The sequence below is a fragment of the Carcharodon carcharias genome, chromosome 6 (assembly GCF_017639515.1).
Source record: "Carcharodon carcharias isolate sCarCar2 chromosome 6, sCarCar2.pri, whole genome shotgun sequence".
NCBI classification, from domain to species: Eukaryota; Metazoa; Chordata; class Chondrichthyes; order Lamniformes; family Lamnidae; genus Carcharodon; species Carcharodon carcharias.
Genome location: NC_054472.1, coordinates 287,127 through 310,980, shown reverse-complemented (window position 1 = coordinate 310,980; position 23,854 = coordinate 287,127). Strand labels below are relative to the sequence as shown.

General features: G+C 44.3%; 1 protein-coding gene across 1 annotated transcript in view; it reads right to left on the bottom strand.

Annotated features, from left to right (window-relative positions):
• Positions 1-17,420, bottom strand: part of LOC121279198 (secreted frizzled-related protein 4-like) — a 57,438-nt gene extending 40,018 nt beyond the window's left edge. The window contains 6 exon segments of the mRNA XM_041190220.1: positions 2,417-2,480; positions 12,827-13,025; positions 15,007-15,072; positions 15,986-16,057; positions 16,379-16,820; positions 17,388-17,420. Coding sequence (XP_041046154.1) covers positions 2,417-2,480; positions 12,827-13,025; positions 15,007-15,072; positions 15,986-16,057; positions 16,379-16,820; positions 17,388-17,420 — 876 coding nt within the window.
• Between the last annotated feature and the right edge of the window lie 6,434 nt (positions 17,421-23,854).

Sequence of the window (23,854 nt, the reverse complement as noted above, 5' to 3'; positions counted from 1 at the left end):
TGTGCTAGAAAATGTAATTAATTCGGCTGATTTAGCTCCCTTTCATATTTATGAATTAAATATAATGCATTGTAAGTGGCTGAATACCCAAGGCAGAATATAGCAGTAGAAAAAGTATAATGAACTAATAATAACTGTACAGGTAATGTATAGTTTATATGGCTCTTGTAAACATAAATAGCCAAATGGACCTGCTAAGTCAAAAAGCCTATTTCTGTACAGTAAATACTATTTATAATTCAAGATAACTAATGACAACAGTAAAGAGTGTGTATTCATTGTTTACAGAAGTGCTTTGTAAGTTGATTTTAAAATTGCCAGTGGCACAAAAGTAATGAAGAGGGTGCCACACAGCTTTCGTAAAACTGGACAAATATTGGAAGAAGTGTAACTGACCAGTTCTTATGCAGGTAATTCTTGTTTTAGTTCTGTCTAAAGTGTCAATGCCTCAAATGCAGAAATTATAGTGTTCCTTTCAATATAATCTGTCTCCGATAATAATTTATGTTGTTGCTGTGGCTTATCATTGACGTTCACATTACATGCTGAATTTTATCCAGTTATCCAACAACTGCATAAACTGACAAGCTTCCTATAGTAAATGAGTGTCCATTTTTCTAACTTTGGTTTGGTTCCATGTGCCATTGAACTTAAGTTCAAAAAATAACATACAGGGAAAAATTTAATTAAAAGCATCTCGCACCACAAAACACTACAAAACTCTTTACCTTTTGCGTCTGTATTTGTCATCTTTGGCACTATAATAAGTGACCACACTGCTGGGAATAAGCAATACATTATAAAAGCAAAATGCTGTGGATGCTGGAAATCTGAAACAAAAACAGAAAATGCTGCAAAAACTCAGCAGGTCTGACAGCATCTTGGAAGAGAGAAAAACAAAGTTAATGTCTCAAGTCTGTATGACTTTTCTTCAGAGCAGAAGAGAAGTGAAAATGTGGTGAAATTTATACTGTTTCAGAGGGGTAGGGCAGGTGGGGCTGGATAGAAGGCCAGCGATAGGTGGGGACAAAGGAGGGATTGACAAAGTTGTCATGAACTAAAGGGCAAAGGGATTGTTAATGGTAGTGGTTAGTGCTAAAAAAGGTGCTAATAGTGGCATAAAGGTAAGAAAGCAGAATGTGATTATAGCAGAACAAGGGTAGCATTGTGTGAAAGAACAACATGGAACAAGCGACAAATGGCCCTCTAGGGGAGGGGGCAGTGGTGGGGGGAAAAAGTATAGAAAATGGGATAAAAAGGGGATAAAGCCTCAGATAAATGAATTTAAAAGTAAATAAATAAATAAATAAAAAAAATAAAGTGGATAAAAAATAAAAATGAATTTAGAAGAAAGGGGATAAAAAAGGGGGTAAGGATGGAGAAGAGAGTTCATAGTCTGAAGTTGTTGAACTCAATGTTAAATCCAGAAGGCTGTAAGGAGCCTAATCAGAAGATGAGGTGCTGTTCCTCCAGTTTGCGTTGGGCTCCACTGGGAACATTGCAGCAGGCCAAGGGTGAACATGTGGGTATGAGAGCAGGATAGTGTGTTGAAATGGTAAGTGATCAGGAGGTCTGGGTCATGCTTGCGGACAGACCGAAGGTGTTCCGCAAAGCGGTCACCCAGTCTGCGTTTGGTCTCCCTGATGTAGAGGAGACCATATTGGGAGCAGCGAATGCAGTAGACTAAATTGAAGGAGGTGCAAGTGAAGCACTGCTTCACCTGAAAGGAGTGTTTGGGCTCTTGGATGGTGAGGAGGGAGGAGATAAAGGGCCAGGGGTTGCACCTTCTGCAATTGCATGGGAAGGTGCTGTGGGAAGGGGATGAGGCGTTGAGGGTGATGAAGGAGTGGACCAGGGTGTCCTGGAGGGAATGGTCCCTGCTGAATGCTGGCGGGGGTGAGGGGAAGATGTGTTTGGTGATGGCTTCATGCTGGAGTTGGTGGAAATGGCGGAGGTTGATCCTTTGAATGCAGAGGCTGGTGGGGTGAAAAGTGAAGACAAGGGGCACCCTATCATGGTTCTGGGAGGGGGGCGAAGAGGCACGGGAGATAGGTCGGACATGGCTGAGGACCCTGTCATGACGTCTTTGCCAATCCCTCTTTTGTCCCCACCTATCGCTAGCCTTCTATCCAGCTCCACCTGCCCTGCCTCCCATAAACAGTATAAATTTCATCACATTTCCACTTCTCTTCAGCTCTGAAGAAGGGTCATATGAAGTCGAAACGTTAACTTTGTTTTTCTCTCTCCACAGGTGCTGTCAGACCTGCTGAGCTTTTCCAGCATGTTTTGTTTTTTGTTGAAGCAATACATTAAACTACTTTCCATCCATTTTCACTTTCAATGAATTAAGTTGGTAGCAAACTTCCATTTAGCATTTTTAATTTCAACACAAGCTATTGTTCTACATGTGTCTTACCTTGAACCGTTTAGCCCATTGATCTGTCCATTTTTCAGCTAAACATCCATTGAAAAGCATCAATCTGTGAGAATTCAGAAAGGAAAGCATCAGGCTGAACTTTACAAAATAGGTGGTCCAAATAAATATTCTTGAGTCTCACAGGATTGGGCCTGATTTATTATTCATTTCACAAATGTAATGGATACTTTTTAGGCAACGTCCAATTTAAATGTCATCAAATATTTAGATAGAGTTTTGATATTTTGCGTACAGAACTTGGCATTTTCCAATGATTCAGGAGAGGAGCCGAGATGAGGAAATTAGCAAGAAAGGAGGGAAAGTGACTAGCAGGATGACTCAAACATCTTCATAATAATAAGAAATTATATCTTTTGACCCTCAGAATTTTTATTACACTTTTTATTTTGGTTTCATCTCCTCTCACCATTGCCAATGGTTCACTTAACTAAAATCCTGCATGTATCCAGGTTCTCAATCCTGCTGCCAGGTTCTCAACAGTGCTAGGGCTCTGGGAATTGCTGAAGATCATTAATTACCCAGGGCACACAGTTATCCCATGTCCAAGAACGCCATGTGCCCTCAGGCTGCTCAACTGGTGTGGCTGCTGGTGGCTGCAGACCTGGAGACCTGCCCTCTGAGTCTTGCATTGCACTCACCTTGCCAAAGTCAGAAGGTCACTAAAACTCTTGCAGCACTGCACCCAGCTCCTCCAACAACACTTGGGCTGATGACAATTTCTGCGACTTCCAGCCAGGTCTGCTATGTTTGGCTAGTTGGTCTTCCCCTATCGCCTTCTGAAAACAAGACCTCTCACCTCTCTCCTACTACCTCCAATGTACCTGAGGAGCTGCAGCAGTGAAGCATGGGAAGTCCTGTCCACATGATAGGCCTCTGCCTCTTCTCTGATTGAGCTTGGGATTCCAAAGTAAATGAAAATGGCTATGACAACAATAGCTGTTGTCATGCCCATGCCAGCACTTTACAAGTCCTGCTTCCATCCCGTGCCAGTGCCATGAATTAGCTGCCAAACCTGCTCTCCAGCCAATTTGCAGTTGACATCAAGGAAAATCATGGACTGTGACTGCTCCACCCCAACCCTGTGCAGGGTCAGGACCAGAAGTAGTTCTGACATTGGGTTCCAATCCCAGAGGCAAAATATTGCCCCATATGTTTGCCCAAATAAATAGGTAGGTGGGAAAAGAACATAGCATTCACAACCTTGAACTTAAGCAAAATTCATAAGGCTCAAGATCAGCTCCAGAAATACCATTCGACTTATAAGATTTAATGAATTTCCCATGATGTTTGACTTTAAGAAAATAAATCCAGATGCCTTGTTTGTCCTGCCCAAGTCCATCAACTCACATTTATCCGGATTAAATTCTATTTGCCACTGATCAGCCCATCTGACCAGCCCATCTATATCCTCCTGTTTTCTAAGGCTATTCTCCTCACGATTTACGACCCCACCAATTTTCGTGTCATCCACGAAATTATTGATCAACCCTCCTACATTCAAGTCTAAATCGTTTATATACACTACAAACAGCAAGGGTCCCAAAACCGATCCCTGTGGAACCCCACTGGACACAAGCATCCAGTCACAAAAACATCACTTGACCATCACCCTCTGCTTCCTGCCATTCAGCCAATTCTGGACCCAATTTGCCAAATTGCCTTGGACCCCATAAGCTCTTACCTTCGTTATCAGTCTCCCATGTGGGACCTTATCAAAAGCCTTGCTGAAGTCCAAGTAGACTACGTCAAATGCATTGCCCTCATCTACACACCTGGTCACCTCTTTGAAAAATTCAATCAAATTGATCAGACATGACCTCACCTTAACAAAACCACTCTGACTGTCCTTGATTAATCCCTGCCTCTCCAAGTGCAGATCAATTCTGTCCCTCAGAATTGCTTCCAATAGTTTCCCCACCACTGAGGTTAGACTGACTGGCCTGTAGTTCCCTGGTTTATCCCTCTCTCCCTTCTTGAATAACGGTACCACATTGGCTGTCCTCCAGTCCTTTGGCACCTCTCCTGTGGCCAGAGACGTATTGAAAATTATTGCCAGTGCCCCTTCTATCTTCCCCCTTGCCTCACTCAACAGCCTGGGATACATTTCATCCAGGCCTGGAGATTTTTCTACTTTTAAGCCTGCCAGACCACTTACAACCTCCTCCCTTTCTGTGCTAATTTCTTTAATTATATCACATCCTTCTGCCTGATTTCCATGCCCACGTCCTCCCTCTCACTTATGAACACCGACACAAAGTATTCATTTAGAATCCCACCTACATATTTCAGCTCTACACACAAATTACCAATATGGTCCTAAATTGGCCTGACTCATTCCCTAGTCATTCTCTTACTCTTAATGTACTTAAAATAACTTTGGATTTTCCTTTATTTTACTTGCCAATATTTTTTCATGCCCCCTTTTTGCTCTCCTAATTTCCTTTTTAAGTTTCCCCCCATACATTCTACACTCCTCTAGGGCTTCTGCTATTTTGAGCCCTCGGTATCTACCATAAGCCTCCCTTTTTCTCTATCCAATCCTGTAAATGTCTCGACATCCAGGGTTCCCTGGATTTGTTGGTCCCACCCTTTATCTTTACTAGAATATGTTGGCCCTGTACTCTCCCTATTTACTTTTTGAATGAGTCCCACTGCTCTGATGCAGATTTACCTAAAAGTAGCTGCTCCCAGTCCACTCTGGCCAAATCACATCTGATTTTATTAAAACCAGCCTCCCCCCAATTTAGAACTCTGATTTCTGGCCCATCCTTGTCCTTTTCCATAACAACCTTGAATCTAACGGAGTTATGATCACTATCTACGAAATGCTCCCCCACTGATACCTCTTTCACTTGCCTGGCTTCATTCCCTAAAATTAAGTCCAGGACCACACCCTCTCTTGTAGGACCTTCCACGTACTGGCCTAAAAAGTTCTCCTCAATGCATTTTAATAATTTTGCTCCCTCTAAACCTATCACACTATGACTAACCCAATTAATGTTGGGGAAGTTGAAATCTCCCACTATTGCTACCCTATTATTTTCACACTTCTGTGAAGTTTGCCTACATATCTGCTCTTCTATTTCTCTCTGACTGTTTGGGGGCCTATAGTACACTCCCAGCAATGTGATTGTTCCTTTTTTGTTTTTCATTCTACCCATATGGCTTCATTTGAGGAGTCTTCTGAGATGTCACCCCTCCTTACTGCTGAAATTGGTTCCTTGATCAGTATTGCGATACCCCCTCCTCTTTCACCTCCTTCCCTGTCTTGCCTGAAGACCCTATATCCTGGAATATTGTGCTGCCAATCTTGCCCCTCTCTCAACCATGTATCTCTGACAGCAATGACATCATACTTCATGTGTTAACTTGTGCCCTCAGCTCATCATTTGTCAGACTCCTTGCATTAAAATAAATACCATCCAACCTTGTCAAACTCCATCATGCCTTAACTGGCCTATAATTTCTATGTCTTCCAGACTCACTTTCTCTCTCTTCTAATTCTTCTAATTTTGGCTGTGCAAAGGTATGTGAAATTATCATTGTGCTGAGTTATCCACAAAGATGTTTGAATTATTATTCAATGATGGATAATATATTGCAGATATGACTGAATTTCTAGTGGATTCATACTTTCATGACTGCCTTTTATATCTTCCATGACATGAAAGAAAAATGCACTTCCGTATTTACTCGATAGTATAACATTTTCAGTATTGCTTTATAATTTGTCTTAACAGGTAAATGTTTCATTATTTAAATTAGTGCAGTGAATGATCCCCAAGTATTCTGGCAAAACTCCTGTAGTATCAACTTCGATAGAATAGACGCTGTGTGCGAATGTCCAAAAAGCAACTCTCTCACCAGGTTCTGTTTCTCAACACTGAAATGGCCAACGTTCCAGAGGAGAAAAAGAAAACGCTTTTTTTCATTTGTTCATGGGATGTGGGAATTGCTGGCTGGGCCAGCATTTATTGCCCATCCTTAGTTGCCCTTGAGAAGGTGGTGGTGAGCTGCCTTCTTGAACCGCTGCAGTCCATGTGGTGTACTTACACCCACAGTGCTGTTAGGAAGGGAGTTCCAGGATTTAGACCCAGTGACAGTGAAGGAACAACGATATATTTCCAAGTCAGGATGGTGAGTGGCTTGGAGGGGAACTTCCAGGTGGTGATGTTCTCATCCTTCTGCTGCCCTTGTCCTTCTAGATGGTAGTGGTTGTGGGTTTGGAAGGTGCTGTCGAAGGAGCCTTGGTGTATTCCTGCAGTGCATCTTGTAGATGGTACACATTGCTGCTACTGTGCATCGATGGTGGAGGGAGCGAATGTTTGTGGATGGGGTGCCAATCAAACGGGCTGCTTTGTCTTGGATGGTGTCAAGCTTCTTGAGTGTTGTGGGAGCTGCACTCATCCAGGCAAGTGGAGAGTATTCAATCACACTCCTGACCTGTGTCTTGTAAATGGTGGACATTATTTGGGGAGTCAGGAGGTGAGTTACTCGTCACACGATTCCCAGAACCTGACCTGCTCTTGTAACCACGGTATTTATACGGCTAGTCCAGTTCAGTTTCTGGTCAATGGCAACCCACAGGATGTTGATAGTGAGGGATTCAGTGACGGTAATGCCATTGAATGTCATGGGGTGATGGTTAGATTTTCTCTTGTTGGAGATGGTCATTGCCTGGCACTTGCATGGCATGAATCTAACTTGCCACTTGTCAAGGCAAGCCTGCATATTATCCAAGTGCTGCTGCATTTGGACATGGACTGCTTCAGTATCTGAGGAGTCGTGAATGGTGCTGAACATTGTGCAATCATCAGTGAACATCCCCACTTCTGACCTTATGATGGAAGGAAGGTCATTGATGAAGCAGCTGAAGATGGTTGGGCCGAGAACATTACCCTGAGGAACTCCTGCAGTGATGTCCTGGAACTGAGATGAGTGACCTCCAACAACCACAACTATCTTCCTTTGTGTTAGGTATGGCTCCACCCAAAGGAGAATTTTTCCCCTGATTCCCATTGACTCCAGGTTTGCAAGGGTTCCTTGATGCCACACTCAGTCAAACGCTGCCTTGATGACAAGGGTATTGACTCTCACCTTACATCTGGAGTTCAACTCTTTTGTACATATTTTAACCAAGGCTGTAATGAGCTGAGTGACTCTGGCAGAACCCAAACTGAGCATCAGTAAGCAGGTTATTGCTAAGCAGGTGCCTCATGATAGCATTGTTGATGACCCCTTCCATCATATTACTGATGATGCAGAGTAGACTGATGGGGCGGTAATTGGCTGGGTTGGATTTGTCCTGCTTTTTGTGTGCAGAACATACCTGGGCAATTTTTCACATAGCCGGGTAGATGCCAGTTTGTACCTGCACTGGAACAGCTTGACTAGGGATACGGCAAGTTCTGGAGCACAAGTCTTCAGTACTATTGCCAGAATATTGTCAGAGCCCATAGTCTTTGCAGTATCCAGTGCCTTCTGCCATTTCATGATATCATGTGGAATGAATCGAATTGGCTGAAGTGTGGCATCTGTGACCTGGAGACCTCTGGAGGAGGCCAAGGTGAATCTTCCACTTGGCACCTCTGGCTGAAGATTGTTGCAAATGCTTCAGCCTTATCTTTTGAACTGATGTGCTGGGCTCCCCCATCAAAATATTCTCATTCTCTGGGGATATTTGTGGAGCCTCCTCCTCCAGTGAATTGTTTAATCATCAACCATCATTCATGATTGGATGTGGCAGGACTGCGGAGCTTGGATCTGATCCATTGGTTGTGAAATTGCTTAGCTCTGTCTATCACTTGCTGCTTATGCTGTTTGGCACGCAAGGAGTCCTGTGTTATAGTTTCACCAGGTTGACACCTCATTTTTAGGTATGCCTGGTGCTGCTCCTGGCATGCCCTCCTGCACTCTTCATTGAACCAGGGTTGATCCCCTGGCTTGGTGGTAATGATAGAGTCGGGGATATGCCGGGTCATGAGGTTACAGATTGTGGATGAGTACAATTCTGCTGTTGCTGATGGTCCACAGCGCCTCATGGATGCCCAGCCTTGAATTGCTAGATCTGTTTGAAATCTATCCCATTTAGCACAGTGGTAGTGCCATACAATGTGAAGATGGGCCTTTGTCTCCACAAGGACTGTGAGGTGGTCATTCCTGCCACTGCTGTCATGGACAGATGCATCTGCAACAGACAGGGTGGTGAGGATGAGGTCAAGTATGTTTTTTCCTCTTGTTGGTTCCCTCACCACCTGCTGCAGACCCAGGTTAGCAGCTATGTCCGTTAGGACTCTGCCAGCTTGGTCAGTAGTGGTGCTGCTGAGCCACTCTTGGTGACGGACATTGAAGTCCCCCCACCCAAAGTACATTCTATGCCCTTGCCACCCTCAGTGCTTCCTCCAAGTGGTGTTCAACATGGAGGAGCACAGATTCAATGGCTGAGGGGTGGCAGTACGTGGTAATCAACAGGAAGTTTCCTTGCCCATGTATGACCTGATGCCAAAAGACTTCATGGGGTCCGGAGTCAATGTTAAGGACTCCCAGGGCAACTCCTTCCCGAATGTATGCCAGTGCCACCACCTCCGCTGGATCTGCTCTGATGGTGGGATAGGACATACCCAGGGATGGTGATGGTGTTGTCTGGGACAGTGTGAGTATTACAATGTCAGGCTGTTGCTTGACTAGTCTGTGTAACAGCTCTCCCAATTTTTGCACTAGCCCCCAGATGTTAGAAAGCAGGACTTTACAAGGTCGACAGGGCTGGGTGTGCTGTTGTTGGTACCGGTGCCTAAGTCGATGCCTAGTAGTCCATCCGGTTTCATACCTTATAGATTTCGTAGCAGTTTGATACAACTGAGTGCCTTGCTAGGCCATTTCAAAGGGCATTTAAGAGTAAACCACATTGCTGCAGGTCTGGAGTCATATGTAGGGCAGACCGGGTAAGGACAGCAGATTTCCTTCACTAAAGGACATTAGTGACCAGACAGGTTTTATGACAATCGAGGCGCACGCCTGACCTGAATGGATGTGAGATAACGCAAGGTGACATCGGGCGAGCGTCCCAATGTCATCCCGCATGAGAGCAATCATCAGGTCGGCAGGCACGTGCAGGTGTTGGAGCCATGCCTGCCAACAATTAAAGGGCCACTTAAGGGCATTAAATAGGCAACTGATCCTGATTTTACGTTGCCTGTGCGATTTTGTTCTCGTCGCTTTGGCAAAACGTGCAGGCAGGAAGTTCACTTTTAATGAAACCCCATCCAAGGGAGGGATAGAAAGGGTCAGCAGCATTGCTATTGTGAGTAGTGAGGAGTTTAGGAGATAGTTTGCTGCTAGTTGCTTATTTGAATTTAACAGCTTCATCTCTGTTCTGAGCTTCAGTCTTAACATTTCTAGGCTTCATTTCAGGGTTCATTGGTGTCTCCAAGGCCCCCAGAGGATTTTGACCATGTGGACCCTTCCAGGTATCAGACAGCCTTCTGTAATCCTGGTAATGGGGATTGTGGTCTCCGCTGGTGGTACCTCTTCTGAGGAGAATGAGAGGGGCATAAGGGAGAGGAAGCCAGGTATCCCAATGCAGGTCCCAGGGCAGCGACCCATGGGAGGACAGATGCAGGCACAAGGTGCACAGGGCCAGCAGGTATCCAAAGCGGAAAGGGCTGCAGAAGACACCATTATCCTGCTGTCAGGGTTTACAGGCAGCGACACAGTTACCACAATATGTCCGAGGTGCAATGCCAAAGGAGGCTCCGCCTCTGCAGGGAGACTTTGACCTCCAACTGTCATACGATTGAGCCTGAGATCACCTCCAACAGTGTGGATGGACACCCCATGCCAGTGGCTCTGAAAGGTCATAGTGGCCCTCAACCCCTATGCCTCTGGGTCTTTCCGGTAGTCAGTGAGGGAAAAAGATGTGTTTCTCGCTGGGTGGACCTTATTTGGCCACCCAGCGTGAAATCACGCTTGCAATGTGACTGCAGCCAGGAGCAGATTCCACATCTGCTTCCACTCACACTGAATTGTCAGGCACACCAAGTGTGAAATTCAGGCCATGGTAATCATCAAACTTTTAATTCCAGATTTTTATTGAATTCAAATTTCACTATCTGCCATGGTGGGATTTGAACCCAGGTGCCCAGAGCATTATCCTGGGTCTCTGGATTACTCATCCAGTGACAATACCACTACGCCATCTCCTCCCATTCAAAGACAGTCTGGAGCTCACCTTGAAGCGTGACAGCATTGATATTAATGACTGAGAGGATTTTGCTGTCAATCATTCAGAATGGCAACAACTTGTCCATCGAGTTGCATCATGCTTTGATTCACAATGTCTTACCAATGAGACAGAGCTGTGGCAGCGAAGGAAAGAAAAGGAAGCAAAGCCTGCACCACCTCGGGGCACATCCTGCCCATTTGCCCAAAGATCTGTGGGTCAAGAAACAGCCTGTTCAGTCATCTAAAGACCCGTGGCAAAAGCTCACAGCCCTGAGTAAACGTTATCCTCGAATTAAGGGACAGCCAAGGACAACAAAGTTAACAAGGATTTTAAAAAACCTTAAAATTATGTACGAACATACGAACAAGGAGCAGGAGTAGACCATTCAGCCCCTTGAGACTGCTTGCCATTTAATAAGATCATGGCTGATCTGATAGTAACCTGAAATCTGCATCCCACCTACCACCGATAACCTATCACCCCCTTGCTTACCAAGAATCTATCCACTCCTGCCTTAAAAATATTCAAAGACTCTGCTTCTACCATCTTTTCAGGAAAAGAATTCCAAAGACTCTTGACCTTTTGAGTGAAAAAATTTCGCCTCATCTCTTTTGTAAATGGGTGGCTCCTTATTTTTAAACAGTGATCCCTAGTCCTAGATTCTCCCACAAGAGGAAATAATTCTTTCCACATCCACCCTGTTAAGACCTCCCAGGGTCTTAAAGGTTTCTGATTAAGTTTCCTGTGTTTGTGTTGTCAATTACATAATATCTACTTCCATCTGATCAGAGTTAAGAGTACAAGGGGGCAGAAGTCAGTTATGCAAAGCCCTAGTTAGATTGCACATGGAATACTGTGAACAGTTCTGGGCACCACACCTTTGGAAGGATATATTGGCCTTGGAAGGAGAGCAGAACAGATTTACCAGAATTATACCTGGACTCCAAGAATTAAAGTATGAAGAGAGATTACATAAACTAGGGTTGTATATCCTGGTATTTAAAAGGTTATGGAATGATTTGATAGAAGATTTCAAGTTAGTATGGGGAACATATAGGGTAACTAGACAGAAAATATTTCCACTGGTTGGGGACTCTAGGACTAGGGGGCATGGTCACAGAATTAGAGCCAGACTACACAGGAGCAAAATTAAAAAATCTTTCTGGGTGGTAGAAGTTTGGTACTCTCTTCAACAGGTAACAATTCAAGCTAGATCAATTGTAAATTTTATATCTGAGATTGATGGACTTTTGTTATCCAAGGGTATTAAGGGATACCTGTATGGGGGAAGGCAAGCATATGGAATTAGATTGCAGATCAGTGATGATCTCATTGAATGGTGGAATAAATGCAAGGGGCTGAACTTCAGATTCCTGATATAATCAAGTTGTTATTAGATTGCCATATTAATGGGCATTATAAAAACAATAGGTTTATTATATGGCAGTCTTGATAAGTATGTTTTTGTTCCAAATCTATCACATAGCAGAATTCCATTTCTTTTACAAAGTACAATTTTAGCCCAATTTCTCTTTTTTTTACTGGTTATTTGGAATGAATAGGATTTAGATTAGCTCCTGGTCATCACCTTAGTTTCATACATTACTGCTCACATATTTCTGTTGTGTTTCTGTTCACTGCTTTTACTTGTGTGATTAAGTCCTTTTAACTCTGGCAAAAAGCAAATTATATGAAACTCAAAAGATGAAAGATTTGGGAATAAATCTTACAGGTTATTAAAAACATTTAATACATTCTAAAAATGAACAATCTTAAGACCACATTGCCTGAATGGATGAGTATTGAACACTGCATTCTCGGTGTCCCTAAAATTTAATTGTGTAGGATGGTGTCTTGCGCTGCCCAAATTTGGAAAGATTTGTAATGATTAAGTGCATGAACAGCATAAACAACTCAAAACCTGCATTCCTATATAATTATAGATATAATGTACACCTATGGAGTTTATAGTCTAAAATATCAGAAGGATTGTTAGACTTTACAAGGTACATAGTGAACAAATCCTAATCCTGGGAGCTGATTCTGGTTTGTGGCTGAAGCATGGAATGACCTGCTGATAGAGGTATGGTATCAAAGGTGTTTGCTAGTCTGGCTATCAAACCTTCTGTTGATGTGTACAAGTTTAACTGAAAAACAAGGGCACTTACCTTGAGCGCAATACATAGCACATAATGAGCAAGTCCTGGTTATGTGGCAGTTGAGGACATGAGCATGAAGAGTTGGTAAGGAGGGTTGTGTGAGCCTGGAGGATGGGTGCCAAAGACTTAAGTATCTCTATAACCTCCACCACAGTGGTGATTTCATTACAGCCACTTCTGATCACGTCTTTTACTTTGGCTCGGATAACTGTAGCAAAAATAAAAAGACAAAAATAAATTGAAAACTTAAAGTTGATTCTTAAAGACAAATAAGAGTTTATATCAATAAACTACCTAAAGGTTCTGTTCAGTGAATTTGACTCAATGCTTGAAAATTAATATTTAAACATGTATTTTACCCAACCTTAGGTGTCATTGAATGTTAGTTAAAAACTTGTACTAAACTTGTCAGTCACCTTTGACATTCATTCAACTTGCCAACACCTTCAAAGTGGGAATTTCTCCCAAAGTGATTTGATATCTCAATAGATGTCACATTAATAAAGGCAAGCTATCTTTAATTGTGATGCTAAAAAATTCAGCACATCACCATTACATTGTGATTTCACAATCAGCTACTTATATTGAACTTTATTAGTTGAATATATTGAGGACTCGGGTTGATAGATTTTGATCTCTCAGGAAATCAAGGGATATGGCGAATGGGCAGGAAATTGGAGTTGAAGTAGAAGATCAGTCATGACCATATTGAATAGCGGAGCAGCCTTGAGGGGCTTAATGGTCTACTCCTGCTTCTATTTTTTTATGTTATGTTATATGTTCTTGTAATATTTTGTTATAGATTGCTTGTGTCTGAGGCTAATGAACTTTAAAACAATCTAATTTTTACTTGGGTTTGAAACTAGTCTAGATGATATAGTGATAACTAGCTCTTTTTCTTGTTGTCTATAAAGTTCTTACTTGAAATGAACTTAGTCAAACAAATCCTTTATTGGAAGTTCTCAGCACAAATTTGGCATTAATTGGAAATCCCACTTTGAAAAAACATACAGAAAAATAGTGTGGAAAATGGAAGCATTACATTGGTGCAATAGAAGATGTTGTCTGATGTTATGATTAAGGCACAACATTGGGTAGAGTAAAAAGGAGCTCTGACTTACACTTAGTCCATGTTATAACTGGAAGCACTTAATGCTGACACTTGGGTGCCAAATGTAGAAAAAGTTGATAAAGTTGATATTTTCATCTAGGTAATGAATCCTGCATACCTCCCCCCACCCCACTCCCCGCGCCCCCCCCATGCCACCCCTACTCCCGACTCCCACTCCCCACCCCCCCTCCCTACCCCCACTGCCCACCCCCAATGCCTCCCCCACTCCCCACACCCCACCCCCACTTCCCACCCCCACCCCACCCCCATTCCCCACCCGCACTCCCACCCCCCCACCCCCTCTTCACACACCCCCACTCCCCACCCCCACCTGCACTCCCACACCTACTCCCCACCCACACTCCCACTCCCACTGCCCACCACCCCCCCCACCCCCGCTCCCACCATTAAAAAGGTGCAATCCAGAGTATCATTACAAAGCAAATTACAGGTGCACTTTTTTCAATTGATCATATGAACCCCCAGCCCTGACTACTTTAGGTTCAATATTCCAATTTTGGCTTGCTTTACTTTGTCATTGAGAGAAAGCATTTCATAAAATTAGCTTCTTCCTTCAGGCAAACATTTTACACCTTTGGAAAGAAATCAAGGCCGATTGAGAGGCACCCAGTCTAAGCCAGCAACACAGCTAAACATACCTGCTAATTAACATCTTACAGCGAATAACATCAGTATTCGGGGAAGATTTCACAAGGCAGTAGAAAGAATACTGCCTGTTGAGGTAACAAAATTCAAGCTGTGCAACGCAAATGAATTTATATTAAAATATGTAAAAATACAGCAAAACAGGCTGAAGGGTGGAAAGATGTTTATCTGTTAGATGAGAGAAGTGCTTGTAGGTTTGTGAAAATGCTTTCAATTTATAAATTCTGGGATTACAAAATGGTCTGGGACGCCATTGCAATCAAAAGGCGTCGCTTCATCCCCAATTGCTGTACATATTTGCACAAAGTTTTATTTAAAGTTTGGAGTTGTTTTAAAGTGAAATATGATCGATGCGGATGCTGCTTTATCTTTTTTTAAAAGCGCCGACAGACAATAAGTAGCTATCACTTACCATAGTTATAATTCTTTTCCAAGTATGTTTTAAGCGTTGGTTTAATTTTTCTGCATTTACAACGATCTGCCGAAAAATAACGAAGTGCAAACAATTTAAAGCAAACAAATGCAAATACTGGAGATTTGAACCGAAACTAAAAAGTGCTGTCAAAAGTGCTGGTCTGTCAAACTTAAAGACCAGAGAGCAAATGTTTACAGTAGTGATCTGGGCATTTTGCTGGAAAGGGGTTGATGGCAATAATGGCCCCAAGTGTTTTTTAGAGTGGCAGAGGGACGCTAATAAATAACAAACAGCCAATTGTAAACTAATATGCGCCTTTCCCAAATCACAGAAACGCGTTGATTTTCGTCTTAGAGTACAAACGATCGTTAATACAACATAAGTGCTCAACTGAGATAAGAATAGCGATGCAAAACTGAGGTAGCGGGTGGATTCGCTGAGGAACGATTTCTGGAAGGACCCGCATCAACTGCGAAAGTTTTTCTCTGGTGCCCGTTAAGGGTTGTCCTTGGGTTGGCGGGAGCGGCTAGAGGAGCGAGCAATTCTTGCAGTCTGTTGTTCTCTGTGCTTCCCACCTGCTGTAATCCATGACCCAGTTTTATTCCAAATACAAAAGCAAAATTCTGTGGATGCTGGAAACCAGGTCACTGGGCTGAAAGGTTGACTGTTTTCTCTGTCCACAGATGCTGTCAGACCGGCTGACTATTACTGTGAGCAGAAACAATTAACGTTTCGAGTCCAGTATGACTCCTGAGTTTTCCAACACTTTCTGTTTTTATATCAGTTTTATCCCCCTCGTTATTATGCACAATAATGTCGGTGTGTTTTGTAATAAAACTTTCCCATTGTTACACGTAGAGTCTAACGTCTGGCAGTGAACCCTCCACCAGCACTTTGCACAGTTGATATTTGTATTCATTGTGAGGGAGGCCGGGAACACTGCGAATCTGTGAAAGCTCATCGCCGGCTGCCTTACCTGAGTTCCAGCTCCTGCAGTTAGAAGGCTCCTGTACTACCATATGTCGGGTGAAGTCTATCCATTTTGCATCTGGAAATTTGAAACAAAAAACATAAGGTCAGTTCTGGTTGAATCTATTCCACAAACTGCAATCCCTATATATTAATAAGTGGATAGTGAATTAAAGTAAACCCTTGGCCGCGCAGGTGGTGCTTTCGTCTAAGGTCATGATTCCTTCTGACTGAAATTGAAAACATTGTCATTTTGCTCGAATATCATTTAAGAGAAAATCCCATCTATATAAAAAGGGAGCTCACAATTTGATTCTTCTGTTATGGGTTATTGATGTTCTGTTGTAAATATTAACAAAGCTCTTCACTGAGAGTCAGGTGGTGGTATTTCGTGTCTCACCTGCATGTACATCGGTGACAATTGCCTCAGGAGCGATACAAACTCCCCGGTCGTAGACAGGTAAGTCGTTGCATGCCAGGCTCTCCGGCCAGCTGTGGTTGTACCTTCTCATAATCGGCTCACAACCGTCTCTTGCCCTCTGGCAAACTGACTTACACGGCTTGATGGGGTCATGAAGGAACTCGAGGGTACAGATAGGTGCGTACATTGCACACAGAAAGAAGCGCAGCACTGGACTGCAGTTGGTGTCCACCAATTCCTGATACTGCTCCGAGGCGAGAATAGCATTCTCCTGGGTGCTGTGATGAAGATGGTTGGGCATCCGAGTGAGATTCCAGGGCATTGTCTTACACATAGCGATCCTGACATGTTCGCAGGGTGCTCCCTGCACCAAGACAGCTGGACCGAGCCAAAAGCAGACAGCAGCAATCACTGGCAGCATCTTGGAAAATGTGGACCAATTCACCAGCTCTGCCACACTATATATACCTTTTCATAGAAAAGTTAAAAAAAAGTCAAATCACAGGCTCGGATGGGTGGAGATGATAAACTGTTACTTGCATTTAAATCGAGCGGCCAATTAAGAGCTGACGATCTTAAAAGCTTCATAACAAGTGGAAGGAGGTGTTCCTGTCGGATTTCGGTAATCGGGGGCTATCAGGAGATTAACGATGCGACAGCCGCAATAAACGATGGGACGGTATCTGACGTGCAATGAATAACAAAAATGACGTGTTCTCTTTCCACTTATGTCTCTTGCTGGTATCTTTAATTTTTTTCCACTTGCAGTGACATCATCTGCATCTGTTTCTTGTTCCCTACGCGTCACTAAACTTTTTAAATCCATGTTTTGAAACGCAATGTTTGTATATGGTCCCAGAGGGATACATGTCTACTTATTCCATTTGACCTGCAGTGTAGACCTTACATGTTACAATGCAGAACAATTAAATGTGAAATTGAATCTTATTGATGCAGTGATTTAGCTGCAGTGATTCCTCTGAATGACTGATAAAGCATTACTACGGAATTCTTAATCCATGGTTTACACTTGGAGAACGTTGGATGGGGTGGGACTTGCCGGAAAGAAGGACAAGTCTTCTAAGCAGAGGCTTCAGTGATGATCAAACTGGCAAGAATAACACTGAGCAAGAAACACTCCGCAAACGGAGTGATGGAATCAGAAGGGGATCAATATTAAAAGAGGATGGAACAGGGTAGGCAGAGACAAACTAAGCGTCACTGTTCAACCCTGCATCAAGAAGCCCTAGTAAAACTGGCGTCAATGGGAATCAGGGGGAAAACTCTCCATGGTTGGAGTCATACCTAGCACAAAGGAAGATGGTTGTGGTTGTTAGAGGTGTGTCATCTCAACTCCAGGACAGCACTGCAGGAGTTCCTCAGGATAGTGTCCTCAGCTCAACCATCTTCAGCTGCTTCAGCAATGACCTTCCTTCCATCATAAGATCAGGAGTGGAGATGTTCACTGATGATTGCACAATGTTCAGCACCATTCGTGACTCCTCAGATACTGAAGCAGTCCATGTCTAAATGCACCAAGACCTGGACAATATAACATTTGGTGGCCTTTACTGTCCTTCTATCAGTCACACCAGCTGCTTGTAACATAACAAAAAAAACCTCTCTGTGTTTTAAAACTTGCATACCAGTACATTCTGGTCCTTGAGCTCTCACGATTTTAAAATAATGCTTATCGAAGGTTCGATTAACGTGCCAGTCAATAGATTCAAAGAAACATGTTTCAAGGGTTGAACTAAATTTAAACACAAATTTCATTGCCGATGGGGTGTATCAGCAGAATCTAAACTCAAAATCTGATTATTATCAGTAACCTGCCTTTACACAGAAATGACATTTCAGTACAAATGTTTATTTTTTTCCTTCTCAAGGGCAATTGGGGTGGGTAACAAATGCGAGCTTGTCAGTGACACCCACATCCCAATAAAGAACAAAGAAAGGAACATTTGTATTGAAATAACATTCTGTATAAAGGCGGGGTATTGATAATAGTCGGATTGTTTTCATGTTGAGGATTGTTCTATCTAAATCTTGTAATGAAATATATTGAAGAAGCATTAGAGTTAAAATGCAGCAAGGAGCAACTGACAAATATATGGAAAGCTGACAGATAACCTGCTAAATGGATATAATTACAATGGGATGGAGAGAACAGCCAGAAGGACTGATTGAGTGGCCCCTTCCGGTTCCATCAATGTTAAAAAAATACGAACAGAAATAGGAACAGGAAGAGGCCACTTGGCCCCTCGAGCCTGCTCCACCAGTCAATAAGATCATGGCTGATCTATTTGTGCTTAGAATTCCACATTCCCATCTGCACATTCCCCCTCCCCCACCCCAATAACCTTTGATTCCCTTGCCTGACAAGAATCTATCTAAATGAAAACAAAATGCTGCAGATGCTGGGAATCTGAAATAAAAACATAAAATGCTGGGAAAACTCAGCAAGTCTGGCAGCATCTGCAGAGAGAGAAATAGAGTTAATGTTTGGAGACTGTATGACTTTTCTTCAGAGAATCTATCGACCTCTGTCTTAAAAATATTCAATGACCCTGCCTCCACCACCTTCTGAGGCAGAGAATTCCAAAGTTGCACAACCTTGAGAGAAAAAAATTCTCCTCATCTCTGTCCTAAAAGGGCGACCCCTAATTTTAAAACAGTGCCCCCTAGTTCTGGACTCACACACAAGAGGAAATGTCCTTTTGACCTTGTCAAGGCCACTCAGGATTTTGTATACTTCAATCAAATCACCCCTCTCTCTTCTAAACTCCAGTGGAAACAAGCCCAGTTTGTCCAACTTTTCCTCATAAGACAAGCCACTCATTCCAGGTATCAATCTAGTAAACCTCTTTTGAACCACCTCTAACACATTTACATCCTTTGATAAATAAGCAGATTAAAACTGCGCATGGTATTTGAGATGTGGGGCGGAATCATCCATGCTTTTTGGTGGCAGGTTTCATGGTGGGGGTGAACGGACAATATGGAGGGAAGGTCAAAAACCAGTTTCATGCCGTCGTGAAACACACTTGCAACTGTCTGCTCCACCTGTCAATGGCGGGCCGTGTTTTCACACCACCGGATATCAGGAACTTCATTGTAATACATCTGCACATCATTATAAGCCCAGCTCGCCAGAATCATCCCCCCATGCTGGATCATCTGAGCAGGTCGGAATGATTGCACACTGATTTGTGTCACAACAGCACTTATAAGGCATGGAGTTGGTGAGCTGCACTTTGTGGGGAACTCGGAGGTGAGTGCACTGTAATGTTGTGCAGCGCTCCGAGGATTGCCTGTTGGACCTCAAGGTTGAGGTACCGCGCATTCATGCGAGGGCACAGGCAAGTCGCTTTTTCCCGGCTGGCTGACAGTGCAGTGCCAGTGCAAGGGCTGCCCTGTGGTTGAGGCGAGTTGGGGATGGGGCAAGGGCAGCACTCCGTTTGGTGGTAGTACACAAGTGCGTGCAGGGCCGGGGGCGGGGGGGGGGGGGGGGGGGGGGGGGGGGTGCGGCGGTGGAGGGGAGCAGCCACGCGTTAGGGAAACCTTGTATAAAGCGACCATTCCTCTGCAGCTGCAACAGTTCAAGTGCAGCTACATTGGCATGGTTGGAGTCAGGCCTCTAGCTTATCTGCCCAGTCAAGCAATGCAGAGGCATGAAAGTGCCACCAAATGCCCCAGAGCTTTTCACTGCCTGGGCACAAACTGCAAACTAATGAGCATTTTAATGCACTGTAGAACAATTGTACAATCTCCTTGCTAAAGCTGGGCCGTGGAGCAGTCACTGGTGGAGACACTCATAGCCCCCTGCAATGTCATCACCTCGGTTTGGACCAGTCTCCCCCATGGTTCAAGCTAACAGTGCAGCCTTGCAGTGTGGGTTAGGAGAATGCCTGTGCCTGAGCTGAGAGCACACCATGCAGTCCAGTGGGCAAAGCTGCTGCCAATCGGTCAGGTGGAGTGGGGCAGAGATGGTTGGGGTTTTGAGCAGCCATGCAGCGCACTAAACTCTGGCCACCCAAGTGGTGGCCAACACTTTCCGGGATGCATTAAGGAGCCTTCAGGCTTACCAAGAGAGGTCTTAATACACCCATGCTAACCCATGTGTCTCTCTCTCTCTCTTTCTCTTTCAGCCTGCTGGAGGAGTACGTCAGGAACATGGAGCCTGGTGAACTAGCTGTATGTCTCATTGCTTACAGAAAACAGAGGTGAAGCAGAAGAGAGCGATGGAGGTGCCTGGCTGAGCAGAGGGAGGAGCAGCACCCTCAGGAAGGAAGGGCAGCTGGGGCTCCCAGACACGCCGCTGAAGAGCCACAGCAAGCCATTGCTGGTTGGCGCCTAGCAACACCCAGAGTCTATAGACGCTGCCTTTCATTCCCGCAGGTGACCAAACAACCAGTGTCACCGAAGATTCAGTATGTCCAGGGAACTGGTCAGTCACATCTGCCACCTGCTGCAGAATTTGGCACCATGGGGACATGGATGGCATCCACTGTCAGTGGCCGTGAAAGTGACTGTGGTGCTCAATTTTTACACCAGTGGCTCCTTTCAGGGCTCCACAGGTAGGATATTGCAAGCTTCCACCCACAAATGCATCCATGAGGTCGTGGACTTCACTAAGGTACACCTAGTGCATTTCGCTTGGGACCAGGAATGCAAGGATGAAGGAGCACTGGGATTTGCCCAGGTTTCAGGTTTCCCACAGGTGCAGGGTGCCATTGACTGCACTGATGTGGCACTCAGATCTCCAAGGCAACAAGTGGTCAACTATGTCAACCATGAGGGCTTCCACTTGCTGAATGTCAGCTCGGTGTGTTGGCATGCCGACGCTATCATGTCAGACTGAAGGTGGACGGACTTCTCCATCGTGCCTTGCAATCTGAGGAGTGCAGCAGATTTCCTTTCCTGATGTTTCCGAGTCTGCCTTTGCAGCTCCAGCAGCTGAGGTATGACCAAGTCCAGAGGCTTTTCATCTGACTCAGACTTAGCAGGTTTCTGCCTTCGATCAGTCCTCTGAAGGCCAGAAACCTGTGAAGTCCCTGCCACTGTCTGTTGTGGATCAGACAGTGCGATGTGCTCACCAGATTGTGACCCTAAGGCTACTCTAGAACTAGATCCCACCAAGGTTTGTGTCTCTGCGCTGGTGGAGAGTGTGGGTGAGCACTGTGATGGGTCTTGAATTGGGGTTTCAGCAGATTCCTCTTTTGTGGCATCTTCAGGGCTTGAGTCGAGGACTTCAGCTGTTTCCCAGATGTGCCTGTGAAAGCAAGGAGAGATAATTAGTGCATGGCAGTGGCCTGTGAAACAGCACACATCACTCACAGCATGGTTGCCTGATGGATATTGCGCTTCTGGATCCTCGCTTGGTAGAGCACTGCTGACCTCACCGTCAGCACAGGAACAGTCCAGAACTTCACCGGCCAGCTGTACGACTCATTTTCAAAGCCTGTTAGAACCTCAATATCGAGCATTCCTCCACCAGTCTGTGACCTGTCCCTCTTGTTCAGTTGAGATGGAGAGAGCGTAAGAAGGACACCTGCCAGGCCAGATGGTAAGGATGCCTGGCATGTGTTGGTGGCGAGTGCTGCCATGGATGGGATGAGGACAATGCAAGTGTGTGTGAGAGTGAATAGTGATGTCCTTGAGCTGGCAGTGAGTGAGATCCCTGTGGATATATGTTGGGTTTGTGAGTGTGTGAATTGGGAGTGATGAGAACAGTGACTTACCCTGACGGAGTGGAGGAGATTATTCATCCCCTTTCGGCACTGGGTGGCTGTCCTCTTTTGCAGGGAGTTGGCACTGACCACTGCTGCCACTGTCTCCCAAGCCAGATTGATGACCTTGCTTGCTGGCCTTCACCCAGAGCAGGGGTAGAGGATCTTATGGTGAGCCTCTGTTGCATCCAAAAAGGTGTTCCAAGGACGCATCATGAATCGGGAGGGGGCTGCAGTCTTCTATGCAGCTGTCCTGGCACTGAGAAATGTGTGCATGGCTGCACTTTAAACATGGCACCCCGGTGAGGAAGCAGCGAGGTGACAGCGTGGCAGGCGAATGAGAGCCCACCCACCATCCAAATGGCGTGTTTCCTGGGAATGCATGATTAATGAGGCAGGTTTGGGATGATACGGCGTGAAAAACTGCCATTGTGGCCGGCGGGTAAAATGTTCCTTTTCTCACCAGCTACCGCATTTAGTGCAAATCTGCGAAGATTCTGCCTGTAGTCTCACCAATGCCTTATAATGGAAGCTACATGCTGCTCCGGAGTACTGTCTGCAGTCTTGGTCTCCTTATTTGAAAAAAGATAAAATTGCATTTGAAGCAGCTTAAAGAAGGTTCACTTGACTGATTGCTGGGATGAAGAGCTTATTTTTGAAGAAAGGTTGAACTGGTTGGGCCTATATTTATTGGAGTTTGGAAGAATGGGAGGTGATGTTATTAAAACATATAAGATCCTGAGGGAACTTGATAGGGTGGATAATGGGAGGATGTTTCCTCCTGTAGGGAAGTCTAGAACTAGGGAACACTGTTTAAGAACAAGAGGTCTCCGTTTTAAGATGGTGATGAGAATTTCTTTTCTCTCAGAGGGTTATTAGTATGTGGAATTCTCTTTATTTATTCAAGGCAAGTTATATAGATTTTTGATCAACAAGGAAGTGATAGGTTAAGTGGGCATGCGGGACAGACAGGAAATTGGAGTTGAGACCACAACCAGACCAACCATGACCTTATGAATGATGGAGCAGCCTTGAAGGGCTGAAAGGACTGCTCCTGCTCCTAAGTCATATGTTAACATGCTGTGTCTATTGCTGAAGCGCTTCTTGAAAGAGAAGAACTAACTGTGAATGCCTTGCAACAATTAAGAAAGATTAATTAGAAGGAGGTAACAGAGGGAAGCTGGAATTAGATTTAATAGTGGGAGTGTTATGATCCCAGCTGAGGTTACAAGCCTGATCCTAGGGTGATAGAGTGATCCCAGCTTGATAGATTCTAACTTTTATTTTTGCTTGTTTAAATGTGTGGAGAGGGGCTACTGAACAGGGTCGCCGGAGTCAGCTAATGAACTTTTAACAAAAACGTAAAACATTTATTAAACACGAAAAGATGAACTATATTACAATACTCCTTCACCCACAACTATATATTTTACAGATAAAGACAGATTTGTAAGGATAACACAAGTTATAAAGCTATCTTATACTCTAATGTTCACAGTAAGTACACCTCCATGTAAACCGATAGGCATCCTGTGGTCAGACACACCACACACTGAAACCAAGTGACAGATACCACCTCAGCCTGATGCTATGGATCTCTCATCAACTCCCCGCATATGCTTGTCACACCATCAGTCAGCTGGTCTCACTGAACTCCGTCTTTCACACGAGGGTTTCCAATCTCCATTTTCTTAGGACTCGCTTTGGAATCTTCTCCCAAACC